Raw genomic sequence first — 20,532 nt, 5'->3', positions numbered from 1 at the left:
AATGTGGTAGAGGTTTGGAGATGATTCTAAAATTATCAGGTTATCCTTCTTCTACTTGCCCTGAAAGCCTCAGTCTGTTTGTTTGCTTTAATGTAACTAGGTACATGTTTTTTTCAATTTCCTCTGTTTTCATCTGTAGGAATCAAAGTGTTTGTCTTTGTTTTGGGTATCAGACCAATACCAATTTATTCCCCACTTGGTTGCCTGTGTATCATTTACTCTGATGTGATATACACTGTTTTTAAGGTTCTAAGTGTGTTATTCTGAATAGTCAGATTAAGAGTTTGTTATTTTTTGAAATTATGGCTTATTGCTGTTTATACTCAGATGATGATGGTGATGATTGATAATGGTGAGCTTGAGTAAACACACATCATTGGCTTTGTATCAGGATTGGGGACAAATTCTGGTTTGATCCCCCAAACAAGCTCCTTTTTTCTTTGCATTATTTAGAATGATTTAAGTTATTAGCAAATGAAACATAAGGAAAGTGAAACAAGGAACCATGGTAGGGGAAAAATTTATTAACAATTAGTGTGATAAATAGCTTTGTTTTTATTGATACTCATTTTTCGCAAGCCATTAACTTACTTAGTTGAATGAATTTTTGTTTGGAGTTGCTCTTACACCTGGCAAAGTGAAATTTTCTGTTTATGGGAAAAGGAAAGGATTTTCTTCCTTTTAGTGCCCTTAGTGATAACAGCTTGGTAAATAAATTATTATTTGGGAAATGAAGATATTGGCAAAAGGCTTAACCTTTACACATAATTAGTTTCCTGGCAATGGAATCTTGATAATTTTCTGGAATTTTGCTTTGTGTATTGAATTTAAATGTACTTTGCATTTAAAATGTGAAATTAGTTGCTTTGTGTGTGCAGGTGGAATAATTTCTTTAGGCCAGCGATGAGTTAATGTTGGAAAGTTTATTAACAGACATAAATGTTCCCAGTTGTCCAAGAGAATTGGAATACTTCCAAATGAGTGAGACAGTTCACGTCAAGTCAGTTACAAGTAGGTTAACCACGGAGTGGTTTTTCTGCAGGATATTTTAATTCTCCAGCTAGTTTTCCATCCATATCACTCAGTTTGTTTAAAAACTGTTCTAACCCCCACTCTGATGGTATATGTACAGGGATTGAAATCAATCTGAAGGATAACAATAAAATATGATTAGGAAGGTAAATTTCTTAAACTCCATATACTGTGGTAATATATTCTAAAGCCACAGGAACTTGCTTTCTGAATTATGTGTAATTTGGTATTCTTATTCTACTCTCCGCTTCCTAAGGCACAGCATAGTGCCAAGCAGACTACTAGATACCTGATAGGTCTTTTTTCCAAGTGAATAAATGAAATCCACAGAAGCAAAGAATAGAGAGTTGATAGACTATCTGTCATGAGCAGATTGAGCCAAATGTGGAACTGAATCTAAGACAGGCACCTTGAAGTAATGCCTTTTTATTAAGCAAGGTCTTTGGTGTCAATCTACATTTTAATCCTCTCTTTGTCACTCACAAGCTTTATAACGTTGGGGAAATAATCTAATTTCTCTCTTTTTTAAACCTGATTTTTAAAAATTAGCATTAAAAATTTGAACATATTGGTAAGTATAGTGAACACTATAATCAACAGTTGTATAACTGGAGGAAGATTGTTCCAGGTAGAGAGAAGGTTGGGTGCCAAAGTCTTGAGAGGCATGGACTAGGGTCGGTATTCAAGCAACAGCAGGTAAACCATTTGTGATGGGAGTGGAATAAGGAAAAAAGTTGTAGAAGATAAGATCAGAGAGGTAATGAGGACTAGATAGTATTAGATATAGTAAGGACTTTGGCTTTTATTCTGAATAAAATGGGGAACCATTGGAGGGCTTGTGAACAGAGGAGTATTATGGTATGGTCTCTTAAAAGGATTTTTTTGACTGCTGTGTTGAGAATAGACTATAACAGTCAAAGCAGAGAGAGCAGTTAGGAAATTACAATATGATTATAATTCAAGAAAGAGATGATGATGGCTTGAAGAGTAGTGGAGATAGTAAAGAGTAGTCTGAATTTGGATGTAATTTGAAGGAAGAACAGAAAGGAGATATTGACCGATTGGATTTGATGTTTAAGAAAAAAGATGATTCCAAAATATTTGGCCAGGGGTGGGAGGAAGGGGAGGTTGGGTGATGGGTATTGAGGAGGGCACCTTTTGGGATGAGCACTGGGTGTTGTATGGAAACCAATTTGACAATAAATTCCATATATTGAAAAAAAAAAAGAAAAGAAAAAAACCAAAATATTTGGCCTAATATGTATCGTTCATATGCTACATCATATGCTACATATGGGCAGAATAGATTTTTAGAGGGTGATCAGCAATTTAGTTTGGTGTATGTTAAGTTTGAGATGTCTAGTAGATACCACATTGACACTGCTCTTAGTCTGCTTAACTTTGCAGAGGCATGTTCTTCAGAATTTCTTTTCATAATGGTCTCTGGGAGGCCGACTTACTGTTTGTCTCAAATTGTCTTTATCTACCTCCACTTTTGAGTATAGTTTAACTGGGTATAGAATTCTGGTTAACAGCTATTTTCCCTCAGTGCTTTAAAAATCTGTGTCTTTTATTATTGCCAGTGAGAAACTTATCTTTGGTGTAATTGGTTTCCTTTGTAGGCATCTTATTTTTTCTTTCTTCTCCTGTGGCTTTTAAGGTTTTCTCTTAATCACAATTTCACTGTGATATGCCTAGGTATGGGTTTATTTACCTGGAGTAGATACTTGGAATATACTTTGAATCTGAGGCCTTGTGACTTTTTTCAGTTTTGGAAATTTTCTAGATATTTCTTTGAGTATTTTTCTCCTAGTTATTTTATTCCTGCTTTCTGTAACCCCTCTTAGAATATATTGGTTTCTCTCAATCTATTGTCTGTATGTATGTATACAAACAGGTACATTTGTGCACATGTATATTTGGTGTTTTTGTCTTCTTTTTCTGTACTGTTTTGGGTACCTTTACCAGAAAACTGTCATCTGAGTCACTAATTCTCTAAAATTCATCTTTTTTTTTTTTTAATTTTGAAAGTACATTAAAATTTTTTTTAACGTTTATTTATTTTTGAGAGAAAGAGAGACAGAGTGTGAGTGGGGGAGGAGCAGAGAAAGAGGTAGACACAGAATCCGAAGCAGGCTCCAGGCTCTGAGCTGTCAGTGCAGAGCCCAACAAGGGGCTGAAACTCACAAACCATAAGATCATGACCTGAGCTGAAGTCAGACGCTTAACCAACTGAGCCACCCAGGCTCCCCTTGCTCTTTTTAAAATAGAACTTATTCCTTATCTCTTGAGTATTCTAAACAGTTATTTTAAGGTCTTTGTCAGACTGCTCCATAAAATTGTTTCGTGTGGAATGAATTTATGCTCAAATTATTGTTTTTTTTTAAGATAGTTTTTCTTAATGTAAAACTTATGGCTGTGTTTTGAATTTTGATTTGCTGACTATATGATTGGGAGTCTTTTTGGTTTATCTTTTTATTCTCCTTTGGCCCATTCCTCTCTATCAGAGGAATTAGATTAGATAGTGGCATTTTGGGTTTTGCACCCAAAGTAATGCTGGGAATATTACAGATCTTGTTACCAAGCTAGAAGTCAGCCTGGTTTGAGGTTTCTCTGGGCCCACAGCTTTTCCTACTGCTGGAGCTCTGGCAGTAGCCCTTTTCCAACTTCCCTTCATGGGAGAGGAAACCCCTGATATTTCCCATTTCCTGGGAGTGAGATGAGTTATCCCCCAGGAACTAGTTCCTGGCCATCACTGTTGCTTCTGGACCTGTAACCCACCAGATCTCTGGTGTCAGCATTCTTGCTGCTTTGCATTTCTATTCTGTTTTACCCAGATAATTATCTTGTTTTTGAGCTCAGTTGGTTTTGGGGTTCTATTTGCATATTTTGGTTATTATTAATATATATTGGGAATGTGGCTTGTCAAAATGTAAACCAGCTGTTCCATCTCTATCAGTTAAATTGAAGCTCTTTAAAGCTTGCTTTTCTCGGGTCGCCTGGGTGGCTCAGTTGGTTGGGTGTCCGACTTCGGCTCAGGTCATGATCTCGCAGTCTGTGAGTTCGAACCCCGAATCGGGCTCTGGACTGACAGCTCAGAGCCTGGAGCCTGTTTCGGATTCTGTGTCTCCCTCTCTCTCTGACCCTCCCCTGCTCATGCTCTGTCTCTCTCTGTCTCAAAAATAAATAAATGTTAAAAAAAAATTAAAAAAAAATAAAGCTTGCTTTTCTCATGATAATAATAGATAATAATTTTAGAAAACAACCTGTTCAGAATGTATTAAACACTTCACCAAAACAAACTTGTTTAATCCTCCCAACACTTTTCATTTTATAGAAAAGTGAGAAATGGGGAGGTTTCATATTTTGTCATGGATCACACAGCTATTAAATGGCAGAGCAAGGATTCTAAAATAACTTGGCTCCATAGCATGTCCTCCTAACCACTATGATAGACTGTCTCACCTGTCAGTTGGGGAAAATCATACCGTGTTTGTTGTTGTGCAAGATAAGATGCGAAAAGTCTAGTATTGTATCTGATGTATACTAGGCATTCAGTAAAGGTTTATTTTTCTTTCTTTAGTGCAGGCAAATATATTTTCAGTATGATAATTTAAACACATCTGTGTAAGTTTATTTTGTTTAAAATATAGCACATTTCATTTTAGTAAAAGAGCGGGAGTTCTAGGATTGAACTAATTTTCTTGTGTGGTGGTGGGGGCAGGACTGGCCTGGGAGAAATGCAGAGCTAGGATGCTAGGGAATCAAAGAAATAGGGTCAAGCGTAAAGTCCAAATTGAAGACCAGACAACTGAAGGATTCTACAGAAAAGCTGGATTGATCCTGGGGGATTCCAGAGCAAAACACCGTGTGGACTAGATGGTAGGAGCTGGTGTCTTGATCATTTCCCAGGGCTCCTGAGGCTCCTGGATCCTTGGCAATGGGCAGAGAGGGCTCTGGTGAGGGCATTTTGCCAGATTTGGCCTCATTGAGTATTCTCAGATCTTTGTTTTCAAATTCCCCAACTTAACAAGGAGAGTTTAGTCTTAGTTTGCAGCACATAAGGGACTAAATAGGCCTGGTTAACTGTTTATAGTTACAGTAGCCAAGAATCTAAATTAAGGAATTGCCTCTGGGGCCTTCAAGTATTTCCTCAGTCATCTCATCTCCTCCTTCCTCAACCCCACTTATGTGGGCTTTCCACCGTTCTGCCCGCACATCCTCAGAGTCCAGCTCACACTCCACCCCTTCCATGGCACTGTACTGACCCCTTGTACACCTTGTGCCTAGTAGTGCTCGAAATACACTGGAGGCTTTGAGAAAGGAAAGGTCCTTGTGAGATGTAATATTTGGAGGAAGTTTTACTAATTTGTATGAATAGGGATAAGTACAGAGATCATAAACAAATGCTTAGTTGAGAATATGGAGTGTGTGTATGTGTGTGTGTAGCACATGTGTTAGAATGGGAACCAGCAAAGTGCACAACCTTACTAGAACAGAAAGTCTGTACAGGAATGTGGAAGAATTTTAAGGTTACAATCAAGTAGGAGGGTTGGGACCAGGCCATAGGTGACCCTTCAAGCTGGAATAGTTGATCAAGATAGAAGAAGAATTAGATCGAGATTTGTTAACAGTCACAAGCCCTTGTAAGTTCAGATGAGGAAGGATGATGCATGGTGAGGTGGCCTGTTCTTATCTCAGATCTGCCTGCCTTTTCAGATTGGTTGGTTTTGGTAGAACCTCTGTGGGTCAAGTCAGGGAGGCCCAGGAGAGGCGCACTGACAGTGCCTTTTTTTCTTCTTTAAATGTTTATTTTTGAGAGAGAGAGCGCGCGCGTGCGTGGGAGCGCATGAGCTGGGGGAGGGGCAGAGAGAGAGAGAGAGAGAGAGAGAGAGAGAGAGAGAGAGGATCCAAAGCAGACTGTCTGTAGAGAGCCCGACATGGGGCTCAAAGTCACAAACTGTGAAATCATCACCTGAGCCAAAATAGGATGCCTAACTGACTGAGTCACCCAGTCACCCCTCACTGATAGTGTTGGGGAGCGTTACTAAGCTAGTATTTATTGCAATAGTATTTCAGTGCACTTGCTAGGAACATAAGGAAATAGGAAAAAAAACCCTCACCTCTTTCTTTTCCCCCTTAGTTTTTCCTGTATAGTGATTCCCGATAGGAGACTTGACCTTAGACTGCAGCACTATTTAATGCCAGTCCCACAAGGCTGGTGGTCCTGTGGTGGGAAAGAGAATAGGTAAATTAAATCCACATGTAATCTTAGATCAATTAGTTTTTACTTTATTTACCTCCGTGACTCCAGTTTTTTCGGATGACTAGATCACAAAAGATGACTTTTGCTTTGGTTTTCTTTTCTTTTCTTTCTTTCTTTTTTTTTTTTTTTCTTTTCCCTGCTCACTCATTGTGGAGTATTTTAATCCAAGTATACTTAAAAAACTGTAAAGACTGAGCAATAGAAGACAGTAATCCATGACTATATCACTAGCACTTAACAGCTCTGGGGCATTTGGATTTCAGTTTTTGATTGGGCAACTGTGTGAGGATTATACCAAGCTGGCAATGTTAGTAATAAACTAGAAAACAATTCCGTGGAACTCAATGCATTTATCTTAATTTTTAAGAGGTATAAATCCAGTGATGAGAAGTAACTTCAACTCCTATAAGTATAAAAGTGCAGGAGGACTATTCATATTATGAAAGATTTCAGACATTATATGAATGGATTATTTTTATTATGAGAAGTTTCAAATGTAAATTTTAAACATGTATAATACATAAACATAAAAAACATACCAAAATTTCAAACATACATGTATAAAAGTAGAGAGAATAGTAAAATGAACTGCATTTACCCATCACCCAGATAGATTCAACATTTATCAGAGTTTTGCCACACTTGCTTCGTCTGTCCCCTTCTTGATGGCTTGCTGAACTGTTACAAAGTGCATTTCTGATTTGTATTTCCAGTCCTATGCACTCTCTGTGCATCTCTAAACAATATGGACACTTTCTTCCACGTGCATAATGCCATTGACACGTCCTAGAAATAATTCTTTGGTGTCCTATAGTATCTAGTACATATAAATCTCTTCTATTATTTGAAAATACCTCTTTTACCTTTGTTTTGTTCAAGCAAGCATCTAACCAAGGTTCACACTTTGTATTTGGTTGTTATGCCTTTGGATCTCTTTTAATCTCATAGTTCAGATTGTGGATGGCTGGTTTTGGTGGCTGAGGGGGTGAGTGGGAAGAAGCAGGGGAGGGGTGAATTTTTTAAGCTATGCTAAAAGGAAACCTTTAAAATCACAGAGCATGCTGGCAGTAGGGAGATTTGATTGTAAAGTTTATGGCTGAAACAACATATTTTTGAATGTTTATTTATTTATTTCGAGAGGGAGAGAACGTGCGTGCATGCATGCACATGACCAGGAGAGGGACAGAGAGGGAGAGAGGGAGAGAGAATCCCAAGCAGGCTTAGTGCTGTTTGTGCAGAGCCAGACGTGGGGTTTGATCTCCCCAACTGTGAGATCATGACCTGAGCTGAAATCAAGAGTTGGGCACTCAAACAGACTGAGACATCCAGGTGCCTCTACGGCCGAAATATATTTTTAGGCCCCTGTCAAACTTTTAAAAATGTTTCCTATAGAGTAGTATTTTTTTTTTTTAATTTTTAAAATGTTTATTTATTTTTGAGAGAGAGAGAAACAGAGTGTGAGTGGGGAAGGGGCAGAGAGAGAGAGGGAGACAGAATCCAAAGAAGGCTCCAGGACCTGAGCTGTTAGCATGGAGGCTGATGCGGGGCTTGAACTCGTGAACCACACTAGATCATGAACTGAGCCAAAGTCCAATGCTTAACTGACTGAGCCACCCAGGCACCCCTTAGAGTATTATTATTTATATATGATTTGTTTTATGCAAGACACAAACAACTAAATTTGAGTTGCTATTTGGAATATTTAATTAGAAACTGAAGTTGTCAGGGTGCCTGGGTGGCTGAGTCAGTGAAGGGTCTGACTTCAGCTCAGGTCGTGATCTCATGGTCCATGGGTTCAAGCTCCACCTCGGGCTCTATGCTGACAGATCAGAGCCTGGAGCCTGCTTCAGATTCTGTGTCTGTCTCTCTGCCCCTCCCCTGCTTACACTCTGTCTCTCTCTCTCTGTCTCTCTGTCTCTCTCTCTCTCAAAAATAAGTAAACATTAAAAAAAAAAAAAAAAGAAAAATCTTTCTGCAGAATGTTTTCCTCAATTTAAAAAGAGTATTTTTTCTTTGGATTTCATCTCTTTATTTTCATATATTTACTTTAGTCAAATCCAGTTATGATCCTCCTAAAATAATTGTCTGTCTACCACAGAATATGCTATTTCTTAGGATAATGTTATATGATCTGGTAAGGCATAAGGTTAAAAATTTTTATTAAAATTAAATATTCTTAAGCACAACAAAGTAACACTTCATATAGTAGAGTGGAATCTCACCAACAGCAAAGTCCAAATAATCTAAAAATGTTTATACTAACTTGCTTTATTAATTTTCCGTAGGATTTGGTTGAAAATTTTGTGGGAGGCCACATTTTGAGAGACATGAAAATGATTATTAAGATATACCTTAAAATGTGTTTTCTTTGAATATAATCTCTGTAAAGACCGAACATAAGTTATAATAAAGTTATATTCTCTTTGTGTTTTGCAGTATAGATTATCTGTAAGAGTTTCATTAACCTTCATCAGAACATTTTGAGTATGAGTGTAAGCCATGGTATTAAAGCTTATTTTGCAGACAAGACACATGCTTTATATGCTTTTGTAAGAAATGGAATCTTTAATAGCTTCAGACCTAGCTTAAGACCCATAGTAAAGAGGAAGGTAAGTGAAAAGTAGAAAGGGAGACAAGTTTTAGTTTTCCTCCTTCCAAATATAAGGATATTTCTTCTTCTCTAACAATGTTAATGTGTATTAATAGTTCGTACTTTTATCTTTTGGTACCCGATTATTCCAAATGTTTGCTTTATCTATTCCTTTTAGGTGCCCCAATGTGAGTCTGCAAAAGCTGCCAGAACACTGGTTATGGAATGTTTTAGAGGAAATTAAATGCAGTGATCCCTCATCTAAACTCTGTGCTACAAGACGCAGTGCCGGACTTCCTTTCTACATACAGGTACTTATCCACGGGACATAGCTGTCTGTCTGTCTTTTGATAATTTGTTTTGTCTTTTGACGATCCCTTTGACATGTGAGGGAGCATATTGCATAAGAGATAATTCTGGCTTTTATGTATGTGGCTTTGTTGCGTGTGTGGACAGTATGTTCCCATGACAGATCTGTTCTTGGAACAAACCCTCTCTACAAAGTCAGTCTTGTAATGTGAACAGAGGGTGGTATAGATTTCAGCCTGTGTATTAAGTAGGCAGACATCACTGTGGCACATTCATGGCTCACTTCTAGGAAGTGTGCACGCTGCCTTTTTCTTTTTGAGTTAGAAAAAATAGTCTTCTGTTATTTCAAGACCCTTAACACTTCCTCTGAAAGCAACAAGTATTAGCAATTTCTTTTCAATACGTCCATAAAATGTCCATGCGTAAAATAATTTTAATCCTAATGGTAGCTAACATTTATAAATGGTTATTTGACATATATTAACTTATTTAATCTTTCTTCAAGCCCTATGAGATATGTCCTGTTATCATTTGTATAGTACAGATGAGGAAACTGAGGCTGAGGAAAGTTAAGTGACTTGCCCAAAGCCCCAGAGATAGTGTGAGCAGGACTAAGACTGGAAGCTTGGGCAGCCTGAATCCTGAACGATTCTACATGTGAAAATGGGTGTGTGGTAGTGCATTTTCTGTTTTTTAATACAGAAGAAAGCATATTATACACACTGTTTTGCCCTTGCTTTTTTTCCACTTACTATTTTACCTCAAAGATCATTGCATATCAGCACACCTAGATATTGCTAGTTGACAGGAAAATATTTTATTTCCACAGTGTTGAAATTAAGAGGCTACCGTCCTCATGAATTCAACGAATAAAAACCAAAGTCCTCACAATATTAAATCAGACCCCAACCTGGAAGGTCTTTGTTTAATATTTAGTAAGATTCAGTCCAGGAATGGTGGTGGTATAATAAAAGCAATGAAAATAAGTGCAACAAAGTGTTTTATTAGTGCCTCTACATTTTTTCCTTCTTTTTCTTACTCGTCAAATTTCCACAGTCATCATTTTGTGATGACAATGGACACCAACTTGCAGAGGTTGTTGATGTGATGCAGAGCTCATCGAAATGAAAACTCTCTGATCTGACCCATTCTGCATCAGTTTGGTTCATCTCCTGCCTGTAATTCATTTGGACCTCATGTGTTTTTGCCTCTTGAGGACAATTGTTAAGACAGTAGCAAGGTCTAGTTGCATGTTTGTGCAGTGTGCTTATTCCACCTCTGGCTCCCGTCTAGTACTAAATATTGGTCATAGTGACAGAGCAGTTAGGACACATACTTTCTTTTTGTTTTTTTTTTTTTAACTTTTTAAATGTTTATTTATTTTTGAGAGAGAGACACAGAGCGCAGCAGGGGAGGGGCAGAGAGAGAGGGAGACAGAATCTGAAGCAGGCTCCAGCCTCTGAGCTGTCAGCACAGAGCCTGATGTGGGGTTCGAACTCACGAACCAAACCGCAAGATCATGACCTGAGCTAAAGTCAGATGCTTAACTGACTGAGCCCCCCAAGCGCCCTAAGACATGTCCTTTTTTAGTCCATCCTTGGAAAGAATGTCATAACTATGCACACAACTCTTGGGGGGGGTGGGGAAAGCCATGGCTCCAAGGAGACATTTCAGTAATTGCATGTAGCTTTTTTATTTATGTTAGTTGAGTAAAATCTAAATTATTAGAAAAATCTGTTCAGAGAGGCCCCCATTCCTATTAGCATAACTTACCAATAAGTTATGTTCTCATGGAAACCTCTACTTAGTGTTAACTACGGAGAAAAACTGCCTAGTTTATGAACTTATCTTTTGTACAGAGAGATATAAAAATGTTTTGAGTGGTCATTAGAAAAATAGTATATATGTTTTATGAGCATAAATAGCATAAATATACTATAATAAATTTGTCTTTTTTTTTTTAAGTTTATTTATTTTGAGAAAGAGACACAGAGAGAGAGAGCATGCATGAGCAGGAGAGGGGCAGAGGGAGAGGGAGAGAGAGAATCCCAAGCAGGCTCTGTACTGTCAGTGCAGAGCCCGATGTGGGGCTTGAACTCACAAAGTGTGAGACCATGACCCGAGCCAAAATCAAGAGCCGGATGCTCAACTGACTGAGCCACCCAGGTGCTCCGACAAATTTGTCTTTTAAACCTACCTGTTTTGGATGTGTTTACCTCTTTTATGGATTATAAAAGCTTCCAAAAAAGCTGAATAGCTTGAAACTTTCACTCTTGGGGGCTACTAGCTATGTACAAATGAAATAACCACTGCTACTCCTAGCTCTATACAACCACTGATCTGTTTTCTGTGTCTACAGATTTGCCTTTTCTGGATATTTCATATAAATGGGATCATATACTGTGTGGCCTTTATGTCTGGCTTCTTTCACTTAGCATGTTTTCAAAATCCATCCATGTTGTAGCATATATCAGTACTTCATTCCCTTTTATTGGCTCAGGTGGTTTGATATCCTATTTTTATGTTTAATGTATATTGGCAAAATGTTAGACACAAAGTAAATTAGCAGCTCTTGAAAATTCAAATATAGGACCCCTTTGGAGTTTGTAGTATTTCCTTTTGCTCCATGGACTTTCCAGTATTATGGTTTGATGGTCCTTCAGGTAGAGACTCTTTGGTAAAAAATTAAACAACTGATCAATCTCCAGGGAGTTTCTAAATCCTTGCAAGAAATTTAATCCACAGGTGTTTTTGTTTTTTAAGTAAAGAGGATTTTCTTGTTGATAAATTTGTTACAAAATCTTACTTGCTGGGGGCTCCTGGGTGGCTCAGTCGGTTGAGCGTCTGGACTTTTGGTTTCAGCTCAGGTCATGATCCCAGGATCGTGGGATCAAGCCCCACATCAGGCTCTTCACTGAGCGTGGAGCCTGCTTGAGGTTCTCTCTCTTCTCTGCCCCCCTCCCCCACTTGTGTACATGTGCACTCTCTGTCAAATTAAAAAAACAAAAACAAAAAACAAAACCCAAAACTGACTTGCTTATTGTATCTGAGACCTGTCACATAGTTGTGGTCCTAGGAGAGTGCTCAGTAAGAACCATTCATTCAACCTTTTAGAATTGTATAGTTAACAAGCAAACTGGAAATGACCTTAGAGATGCTATGATATCACCATCACCTTATTTTACAGATGAAGAATCTGAGGGATGGAGAAGTTAAACTACTTGCCCAAGGCTGAATGGCTTAATTAACTTGCTTGATACCACATGTTTTCATAAGGGGATTTTTCATTTTGGGATTGATTCTAGGAACTAGAAATATGTATATGTAAAACAATAGCCCAGTTAATTTTTGTCTTGTTTTTCCATAGGCACTATTGGCATCTGAACCGAAGAAAGGCAAAATGGATTTGTTGAAAATAACAATGAAAGAGTTAATCTCCTTGGCTGGGCCTACAGATGACTCACAGAGCACAGTCCCCCAGGTAATAATGGAAATACACAAAGCCTGCTAGGAAGGCAGTGATTTTAAATCTTTGCTGTCCAAAAATAAAAAAAGTATCTGCTAAAAAAAAGAAAGAAAAAGAAAAGAAAAAAAAAGTATTTGCTCTAGATATAGAAGTATTGAAAATAGGGTAGGTATTTGAAGCTTGCTCTGGATGCTTTTGTTTTGTTGGCCTTTCCTGTCCACAAAATAAACCATTGCTTTAGTTGATCTATGTTAACCAAAATGACCTATTTTTAAACTTTGGTGAAAACATCCAACTAAAGGCATTTTATAATGCTACTCTGCCAGTTTTATTTCACATTTCTCCAATACCTGGCTAGCTTTAACATCTTTTCATGTATTAGTCCTCTGAATTAATTCTGTGAATTGCCCATTGAAAGACTTTTTGGCTATCTTTAATTTGGTTATTTGTCTTTGTCTTTCAGGAGTTGGGTTTTTTTGGTTGTTTTAAAATGATTTTCCGGGGCGCCTGGGTGGCTCAGTCGGTTAGGCAGCCGACTTTGGCTCGGGTCATGATCTCGCGGTCCTTGAGTTCGAGCCCCGCGTCGGGCTCTGTGCTGACAGCTCAGAGCCTGGAGCCTGTTTCAGATTCTGTGTCTCTCTCTCTCTGACCCTCCCCTGTTCATGCTCTGTCTCTCTCTGTCTCAAAAATAAATAAACGTTAAAAAAAAAATAAAATTATTTTCCTGATAACAGTTCTTTTTGGTTGAGTTACACACCTCTTCCAATCTGTGGCTTCTCTTTTCACTTTGCTTATGGTCTCTATTATTGCATGGAAGTTTTAAATTTTAATAAAATGGAATATGCTGGCTTTTTCGTTTATGGTTTGTACATTCGGATTTTGTTTAATAAATACACCAAGGTCAGAACATATTTTGTATTTTCTTTTTAAAGTTTTAATTTTATTTCTCACATTTCTGTCTTTACACTATCTGTAATTTGTTTTTGTATGTAAAATAAGAAAATGATTTTATTACCTTCCATTTGGATAATTAATATACAAGTGTTTTTGATACAGTATATCCTTTCCCCTTGATTTATAGCACCCTTCTATCTCTGATATACTGTTCTTGTTGACATGCATGTCTGTTTGTGTGCTTTGTTTTATTGGTCTGTTATATTATCTCTGAGCCAAAAACTCTATTTTAATTACTATCTTTTCAATAGCTTTTGGTATCTGGTAGGGTGAATTTCCCTTTTTTCCTTTGCAATTATCCTGCTATATTTTTTCCATTGCTCTTCCATATAAGTTATAGAATCAGCTTGCTGAGTTTAACAAAACCCCCTTTTGAATTTTTGTTGGAATTTAAATTTATTGATTTGTTTGGGGAAAATGACTCTGTGCTGAATATAAGCACAACAATAAGCAAAAAAATTAATTGCATTTATACACACCAGCAACATATAATACAATCCTTAAAATACTGTTTATAATCACTAGAAAAAATATAAAGTATGTAGAATTAAATCTCACAAAAGATCTATAAGACTTTTATAGGAGGCTATTTTTAAAAATAATGAAAGGGGTGCCCGGGTGGCTCTGTCAGTTGAGTGTCTGACTTCGGCTCAGGTCATGATATCACTGTTCGTGGGTTCGAGCCCTGCGTTGAGCTCTGTGCAGACAGCTCAAGGACCTGAAGCCTGCTTTGGATTCTGTGTCTCCCTCTCTTTCTGTCCCTCCCCCGCTCTCACTCTGTCTCTCAAAAATAAATAAACAGAATAAAATTTTTAAAATAATGAAAGACAGAGAAAGATCTGAATAAATGGAGAAAACTAGCCATGCTCATGGACTGGAAGATTTAAATTAAAAAAAAATTTTTTTTAATGTTTACTTATTTTTGAGAGTAAGAGAGAGAGAGAGAGAGAGAGAGAGAAAGAGACAGCATGAGTGGGAGAGGGGCAGAGAAGAAGGAGACACAGAATCTGAAGCAGGCTCCAGGCTCTGAGCTATCAGCACAGAGCCTGACACACGGCTCGAACTCACGGACCGTGAGATCGTGACCTGAGCCAAAGCCTGATGCTCAACTGACTGAGCCACCTAGGCACCCCTAGAAGATTTAAATATTAAAAAAGAAGTCATGTCAGCTATTGTGTATTACAACTAATGACTTGTCTGTGAATCTTTTGGATTTTCTTTATGGATAATCATATCCTCAGTAAATAATGCTAAATTTGTTTTACCTTTCTAATTCTTATTCATAAAATATTTTTCTTATTCTGCTGGCTGGAACTTGTAGTATGATTTGTATAGCAATAGAAATAGCAGTTATCCCTATGTGATTGCTGATATTTGCTGTAGGTTTAAATCTGTCATATAGCTCACTAAGGAAATCACATTTCCTTGAATGCTTTCAAGTGTCTTTTGAGATAAATGTCTTCTCGAATTTGCAAATAATCATGAATATACTTATTTTTGATCCAATACCATCTTTGCGTATGGAATCCTAACCCACAACTTTGACATGGTGAATTGTTTTTACACATTGCTAGATTCCCTTAAAATCTTTTAAAAAATATTTTTTGCGTATTTTCACTGGGTTCATGAGATTGGCCTGTGGTTTTTCTTTTTCATGCTGTACCTGTCCTTATTTTTTATGTAAAATTTTTTATTGAATTATAACATATACAAAGACATATAGAAATCATATCTGTACAACAATAAAGTTTCACGAGGTGAACATACTGGTGTAACTAGCAAGAGACAGAACATTTTAACACCTCCAAGCCTCCTCACACTCCTTCTAATCAGTACCTTTTCCCCAAGGGTAACTACTAGCCTAACTTTAACACCTTAGTTTTAGTTCTACCTGTTTTTTTTAAGTTTTAAATAAATGAAAACATACCATTAGGTACTCTTTTGATGTGGATTCTTTTGACCAACGTTATGTTTATATTATCCATCCAAGTTGTAATTTATTTATTTTCATGGCTATATGATATTATATAATTTATTCATTCTTCTGCTGATGACCATTTGGGTTGGTTTTTATTTTGGGTTATTAAGAATAGTACTTTTAAGAACATTCTTGTACATGCCTAATGGTGAACATATATATATTTCTTTTCAGTAGATACCTACAAGTGTTTTTGGGGTATGTTGTATGTTAAGCTTTAATAGAAATTACCATTTTCCCAAAGTAGTTGTCCTTACTGTTCTAGCCAAGCTGTGCTAGACTGGTAAAATAAATTTGGGAGTCTTCTCTTCTCCAAATAGTTTATATAAATTGGGATTATCTATTCTTTGAATATTTGGTAGAATTCACCTATAAATTCATGTGGGTCAATTTTTTGGTAATTGTTGTAGTTATTATATTGGGTTTGTTTTTTTGTTTTTGGTCTTTGGGTAGGATTTTTATCTATTGATTTCCTTTATGTAATGATAAGCATCTATCTATTTGTTTTGATACATTCTTTTCCTGGGAAATTGTTCATTTTGTCTAATTTTTCAAATCGATTTGGGTAGCATTATTCACAGTAGTATTTTTGCTTTATTCTCTGTAGTATCTGTAGTCATATCATCCTTGGCATTCATGATACTGCTTGTTTTCTTCTCTCTCTTCTTGATTAGCCAGAGGTTATTAGTTTCTATTTCAAAGAATCAGCTTTAGGTTTTGCTAATGGTCTTGGTTATGTCATTGCTTTTTTCAAAATTTTCTGCTCTTTTAAATTTTCTTTCTCTTTTCTAATATATTGTTCTTTGTCATCTGAATTGGACACCGAGAATATTCATTTTTAGTCTTTTTTTCTTTATAGAAGCATGTAAGGCATGCATTTTTTTTTTTTTTAAGTTCCACTTACATTGCGTCTCAAAATGTTGATGTGTAGCACCTTGGTTATTGGTCAGCCCTAAATGTTAATTTTTTTTTCCTTTGACCACTTTTTTTTTTTTAAAATAAAGTATCAGTTTTGAAAGTATTTAAAGAAATCAGTTTCTGACTTAGTTCCACTGTGATCAGAACATAATATGTAAGATTTTAATTATTTGGTATTTGTTGAGATTTTATTTGTGGCTAGGTTTTAAGTCATTTAAAAAAATAAATGTTTCATGTGTACTTTAAAAGAACATGTTGTCTCTATTTGTTAGGTGCAGGATTCTGCATATGTCCATTGAATCAAGCTTATTAGTTGCACTGTTTAAATCTTTTAAAAAACTGATTTATCAGATTAATTGTATTTTATCAAAATCTGCTATTTCATTTGTGGATTATTTATTTCTTCTCAAATTCAGTAATTTTTTTTTATTTTGAGGTTATGTTATTCAATGTGTACAGATTTAGAATTACCAGGGTCTTCAACCACATCTAATTTTTAGCTTTTTATTCTAGGTTCATGCTTTAAATATCCTCAGAGCCTTGTTCAGAGATACACGTCTGGGAGAAAATATTATTCCATATGTGGCTGATGGAGCTAAGGCTGCAATTCTAGGCTTTACATCACCAGTCTGGGCAGTAAGTGCTTTTGCCATTTTTTTTTCATTGACTTAATTATACTTCCGAGTAGGTTTTAATAAGCTACTATTTATCTTCTTTGTTGGCTTTTTAGCCATAATTATTTGTTTTCTTATTTAAGTGATTGCCTTAGGGGTTTTAGCATGTATCTTTAGCATCACTGTCCACCCTCAAGTGATATCGTATCACTTCAGTTGAAGTGTAAGAACCTAATGATACATATTTCCTTTTCTCTCCTCCCAATCTTTGTGCTTTTATTACAGTTTATGTATTTTATAAACCCACACTACATTGTTATTATTTTTGTTTAAACTGTCACTTATCTCTTTTTCAAAATTTATCATGTTAACCATTTTAAAATATACAGTTTAGGGGTGCCTGGGTGGCTCAGTCGGTTGAGCACCTGACCGGCTCGGGTCATGATCTCATGGTTCGTGAGTTTGAACCCCACGTTGGGCTCTGTGCTGACACCTAAGAGCCTGGAACCTGTTTTGGATTCTGTGTCTCCCTCTCTCTCTGCCCCTCCTCCTCTCACATTCTGTCTCTCTCTCTCTCAAAAATAAATACACATTAAAAAGTAAATAAATAAAAATAAAATATACAGTTCAGTGGCACGAGGTACATTTGCAGTGTTGTGCAGTCATCACCACTATCCATTCTCAGAACTTTTTCATCACCCTAAACAGAAGCTCTGAATCTGTTAAACAGGCACTCCTCACTTCCTTGGTGAGGTACTCCCTGCCCCAGGGAACCTCTGTTCTACTTTCCAGGCTCTATGAATTTGCCTGTTGTAGGTACCTCATATAAGTGAAATTACAGAATTTTTGTCCTTTTGTATCTGGATTATTTCATTTAGTGTAGTGTTTTCAAGGTTTATCCATGTTGTAGCCTGTGTTATTATTTCGTTCCTTTTTAAGGCTGAATGGTACTCTGTTGTATGTATATAGGATGTTTTGTTTATCCATTCATCTGTTTATAAACATTTAGGGGTTTTTTTGGCTATCATGAATAATGCTGCTCTAATTGAGAGTCAGTATTTTGTAGTGTAGCCAAAGGCACAGACTTCCAAGGTAAAGAGGAATCCTCAAGGTTGCCAACTTCTGCCTGGAAAATTGTGCATCTTCCTGTAAGAGAGATACATGTCTGAAATCCTGTCTAGGAGCGTTGCCTAACTACTCCTGAGGACACAGTGTTTACCTTTTGCATTTACAGGAAGCAGAGCAATACCTGTGTACCTTCAGTAGAGTCATAGAGGTAGGAATGCGGCTTTACCATCCGGAAAACTAGAGATCATAAAACTGATTGCCAGCAATATCAATATTGTTTTCGACAAGTCGTAAATTCAAGATGAACAAAGAAATGCTTTCAGAGGGTGAAACCTGGTGACTTTTCCAACATTTTAGCAAAACTGGAAGTATCAAAAATGAGTGCCTGATTTTAAAAAAAATCTTTTTTGAGCCCTTTTGAAAGAGTAACACATATACTGCAGAAAATTTGAAAATAAAGAAAAGCATAAGAAGAAAAGTAAAAGTCACCTGTTTAACCACCATACAGATGATAATCATTATTAGCATTCTGATGTATTTTCTGCCTTTTTTTAACGTGGGTTTCAAATGTGTGTAGTACTCAGATACACACATATATCCACAAAAGACTGCATTCACACATATAAGTGGTCATGTGTAGTTTCATGGCGGGGGGGGGAATCTTCCTTATTAACACTGGTGATGAAGGGATCTTTTGGGTTCTATTCAGTTTGCTGTACTTGAGAAAATAAACATCATAGCTCTAATGATCAGTACTGTGACTTTAATATATTGATTGTTAGCCTTTTTTTCTTATAAAAACTTAATCTAAGATATGCCAAAATTATAAATCAACATAATCAATGAACATGAAGAGGGCTTCATTTTAGGACAATTGAAATGTATAACAGTTTAAAACAACCTACCATAGCATTCTCTGTTGAAGTCATTTACAGAGTGGTTTTTCCTGAATGCATGCGAAATAAAATGGTTTAATTTACTGAAACCTAATTTGTGCACGTCTTTTCAAGAATATATCTTGTGCCCAAATGTGACTACATTTGTACTTTGGACCTAACTGTTTTTCCATGTTGCAGAGGAAAACACAAGTAAAATTAACTTAATTTTAATTTTGCAGTAAAGGAATGTTTTCCAACAAGCATTCATGTATAATTTTATTTTTTGTTTACAGATTCCTTAATCCTGTGTATTGAGACCATACAAATTTTTTGATCTTTGCTATTCCTTGTGCATTTTTAAAATACAGGGGAGGGGCGCCTGGGTGGCGCAGTCGGTTAAGCGTCCGACTTCGGCCAGGTCATGATCTCACGGTCCGGGAGTTCGAGCCCCATGTCAGGCTCTGGGCTGATGGCTCAGAGCCTGGAGCCTGTTTCCGATTCTGAGTCTCCCTCTCTCTCTGCCCCTCCCCCGTTCATGCTCTGTCTCTCTCTGTCCCAAAAATAAATAAACGTTGAAAAAAAAAATTAAAAAAATAAATAAATAAATAAATAAATAAATAAATAAAATACAGGGGAAAGGTATTGTAAACAGATTAGCATTAAGCACATCTACTGTGTTGCAGATGATATGTTAAACACTAGAAATACAAGGATAAATAAGACATGATCATAATGATGTCTGTTTTATTGAGGATTTTCTGTGTGCCTGGCATCATTTACCTTGATAATCTCAGTTAATGCTCAGAACAGCCTTGCAAAGTAGATTCTGTTATTACAGTCATTTACAGAAAAGGAAAACAAGGCTCAGGAAGGCAAAATAACTTTGTGTAAGAACACACAACTATTATCTGTCTGACTCCAGAATCTGGGCTATTATAGGGGAAAGTTTTTGGTGTTAGAGGAATACAGAGGAGGTTCATTTTACCTACCTTATAGGTTTTTGGCCCTGTTACTTAGGAAACAGAGCTGGAACTATAGCCTAGGTGCTAAGGTTTTATTGAGTGGCACAAATCCAAAGCAGCAGGAATGAAGGAAAAAGGGAAGGTGAGACAAGGAAAGAGGAAAGACATTATTACTAAGCAGGCCTTGACCTTGCAGGAAAACCAAGCTAGTCGTCTGGTCATGTGATACATCTTCTAACCGGGCCATGTGAAACTACCACCTCTTGGAACAGTTCCATCTCCTCTCTCTTACTGGCCAAAGATTAACCGTTGGGGCACATGTTGGCACAACCTTTGGGCAGCTGCAAGAGAAGGCAGTTCCCATGCCCTGTGATACAGTGTCTCATCTGAGTCTGGAAATGTCCGGATGTTCTACAGCCTCTGTGGGTATAATTGGGACAGACCTGGGGTTTCAAATTGTGGCTCCTACTGCTGTTGAAAAATCCTTCAAGAGAGAG

General features: G+C 36.9%; 1 protein-coding gene across 8 annotated transcripts in view; it reads left to right on the top strand.

Moving 5' to 3' along the window:
* The window catches only part of THADA (THADA armadillo repeat containing), a 326,086-nt gene that overhangs the window by 71,314 nt on the left and 234,240 nt on the right, over positions 1-20,532 (top strand). For all 8 annotated transcript variants that reach the window (XR_008289288.1, XM_027072570.2, XM_053200530.1 and 5 more), the window contains 3 exons: positions 9,067-9,199; positions 12,565-12,678; positions 17,027-17,149. Coding sequence is in view for 7 of the 8 variants with exons in the window: in XM_027072570.2 (XP_026928371.2) it covers positions 9,067-9,199; positions 12,565-12,678; positions 17,027-17,149 (370 nt within the window). In the remaining variant the exon portion in view is untranslated. The remainder of the gene's footprint in view (positions 1-9,066; positions 9,200-12,564; positions 12,679-17,026; positions 17,150-20,532) is intronic.

Source organism: Acinonyx jubatus, chromosome A3 (genome assembly GCF_027475565.1).
Source record: "Acinonyx jubatus isolate Ajub_Pintada_27869175 chromosome A3, VMU_Ajub_asm_v1.0, whole genome shotgun sequence".
Classification (NCBI taxonomy): domain Eukaryota; kingdom Metazoa; phylum Chordata; class Mammalia; order Carnivora; family Felidae; genus Acinonyx; species Acinonyx jubatus.
Note: the sequence above shows the minus strand (reverse complement) of the source record. Positions and strands in the feature narration are given on the sequence as shown.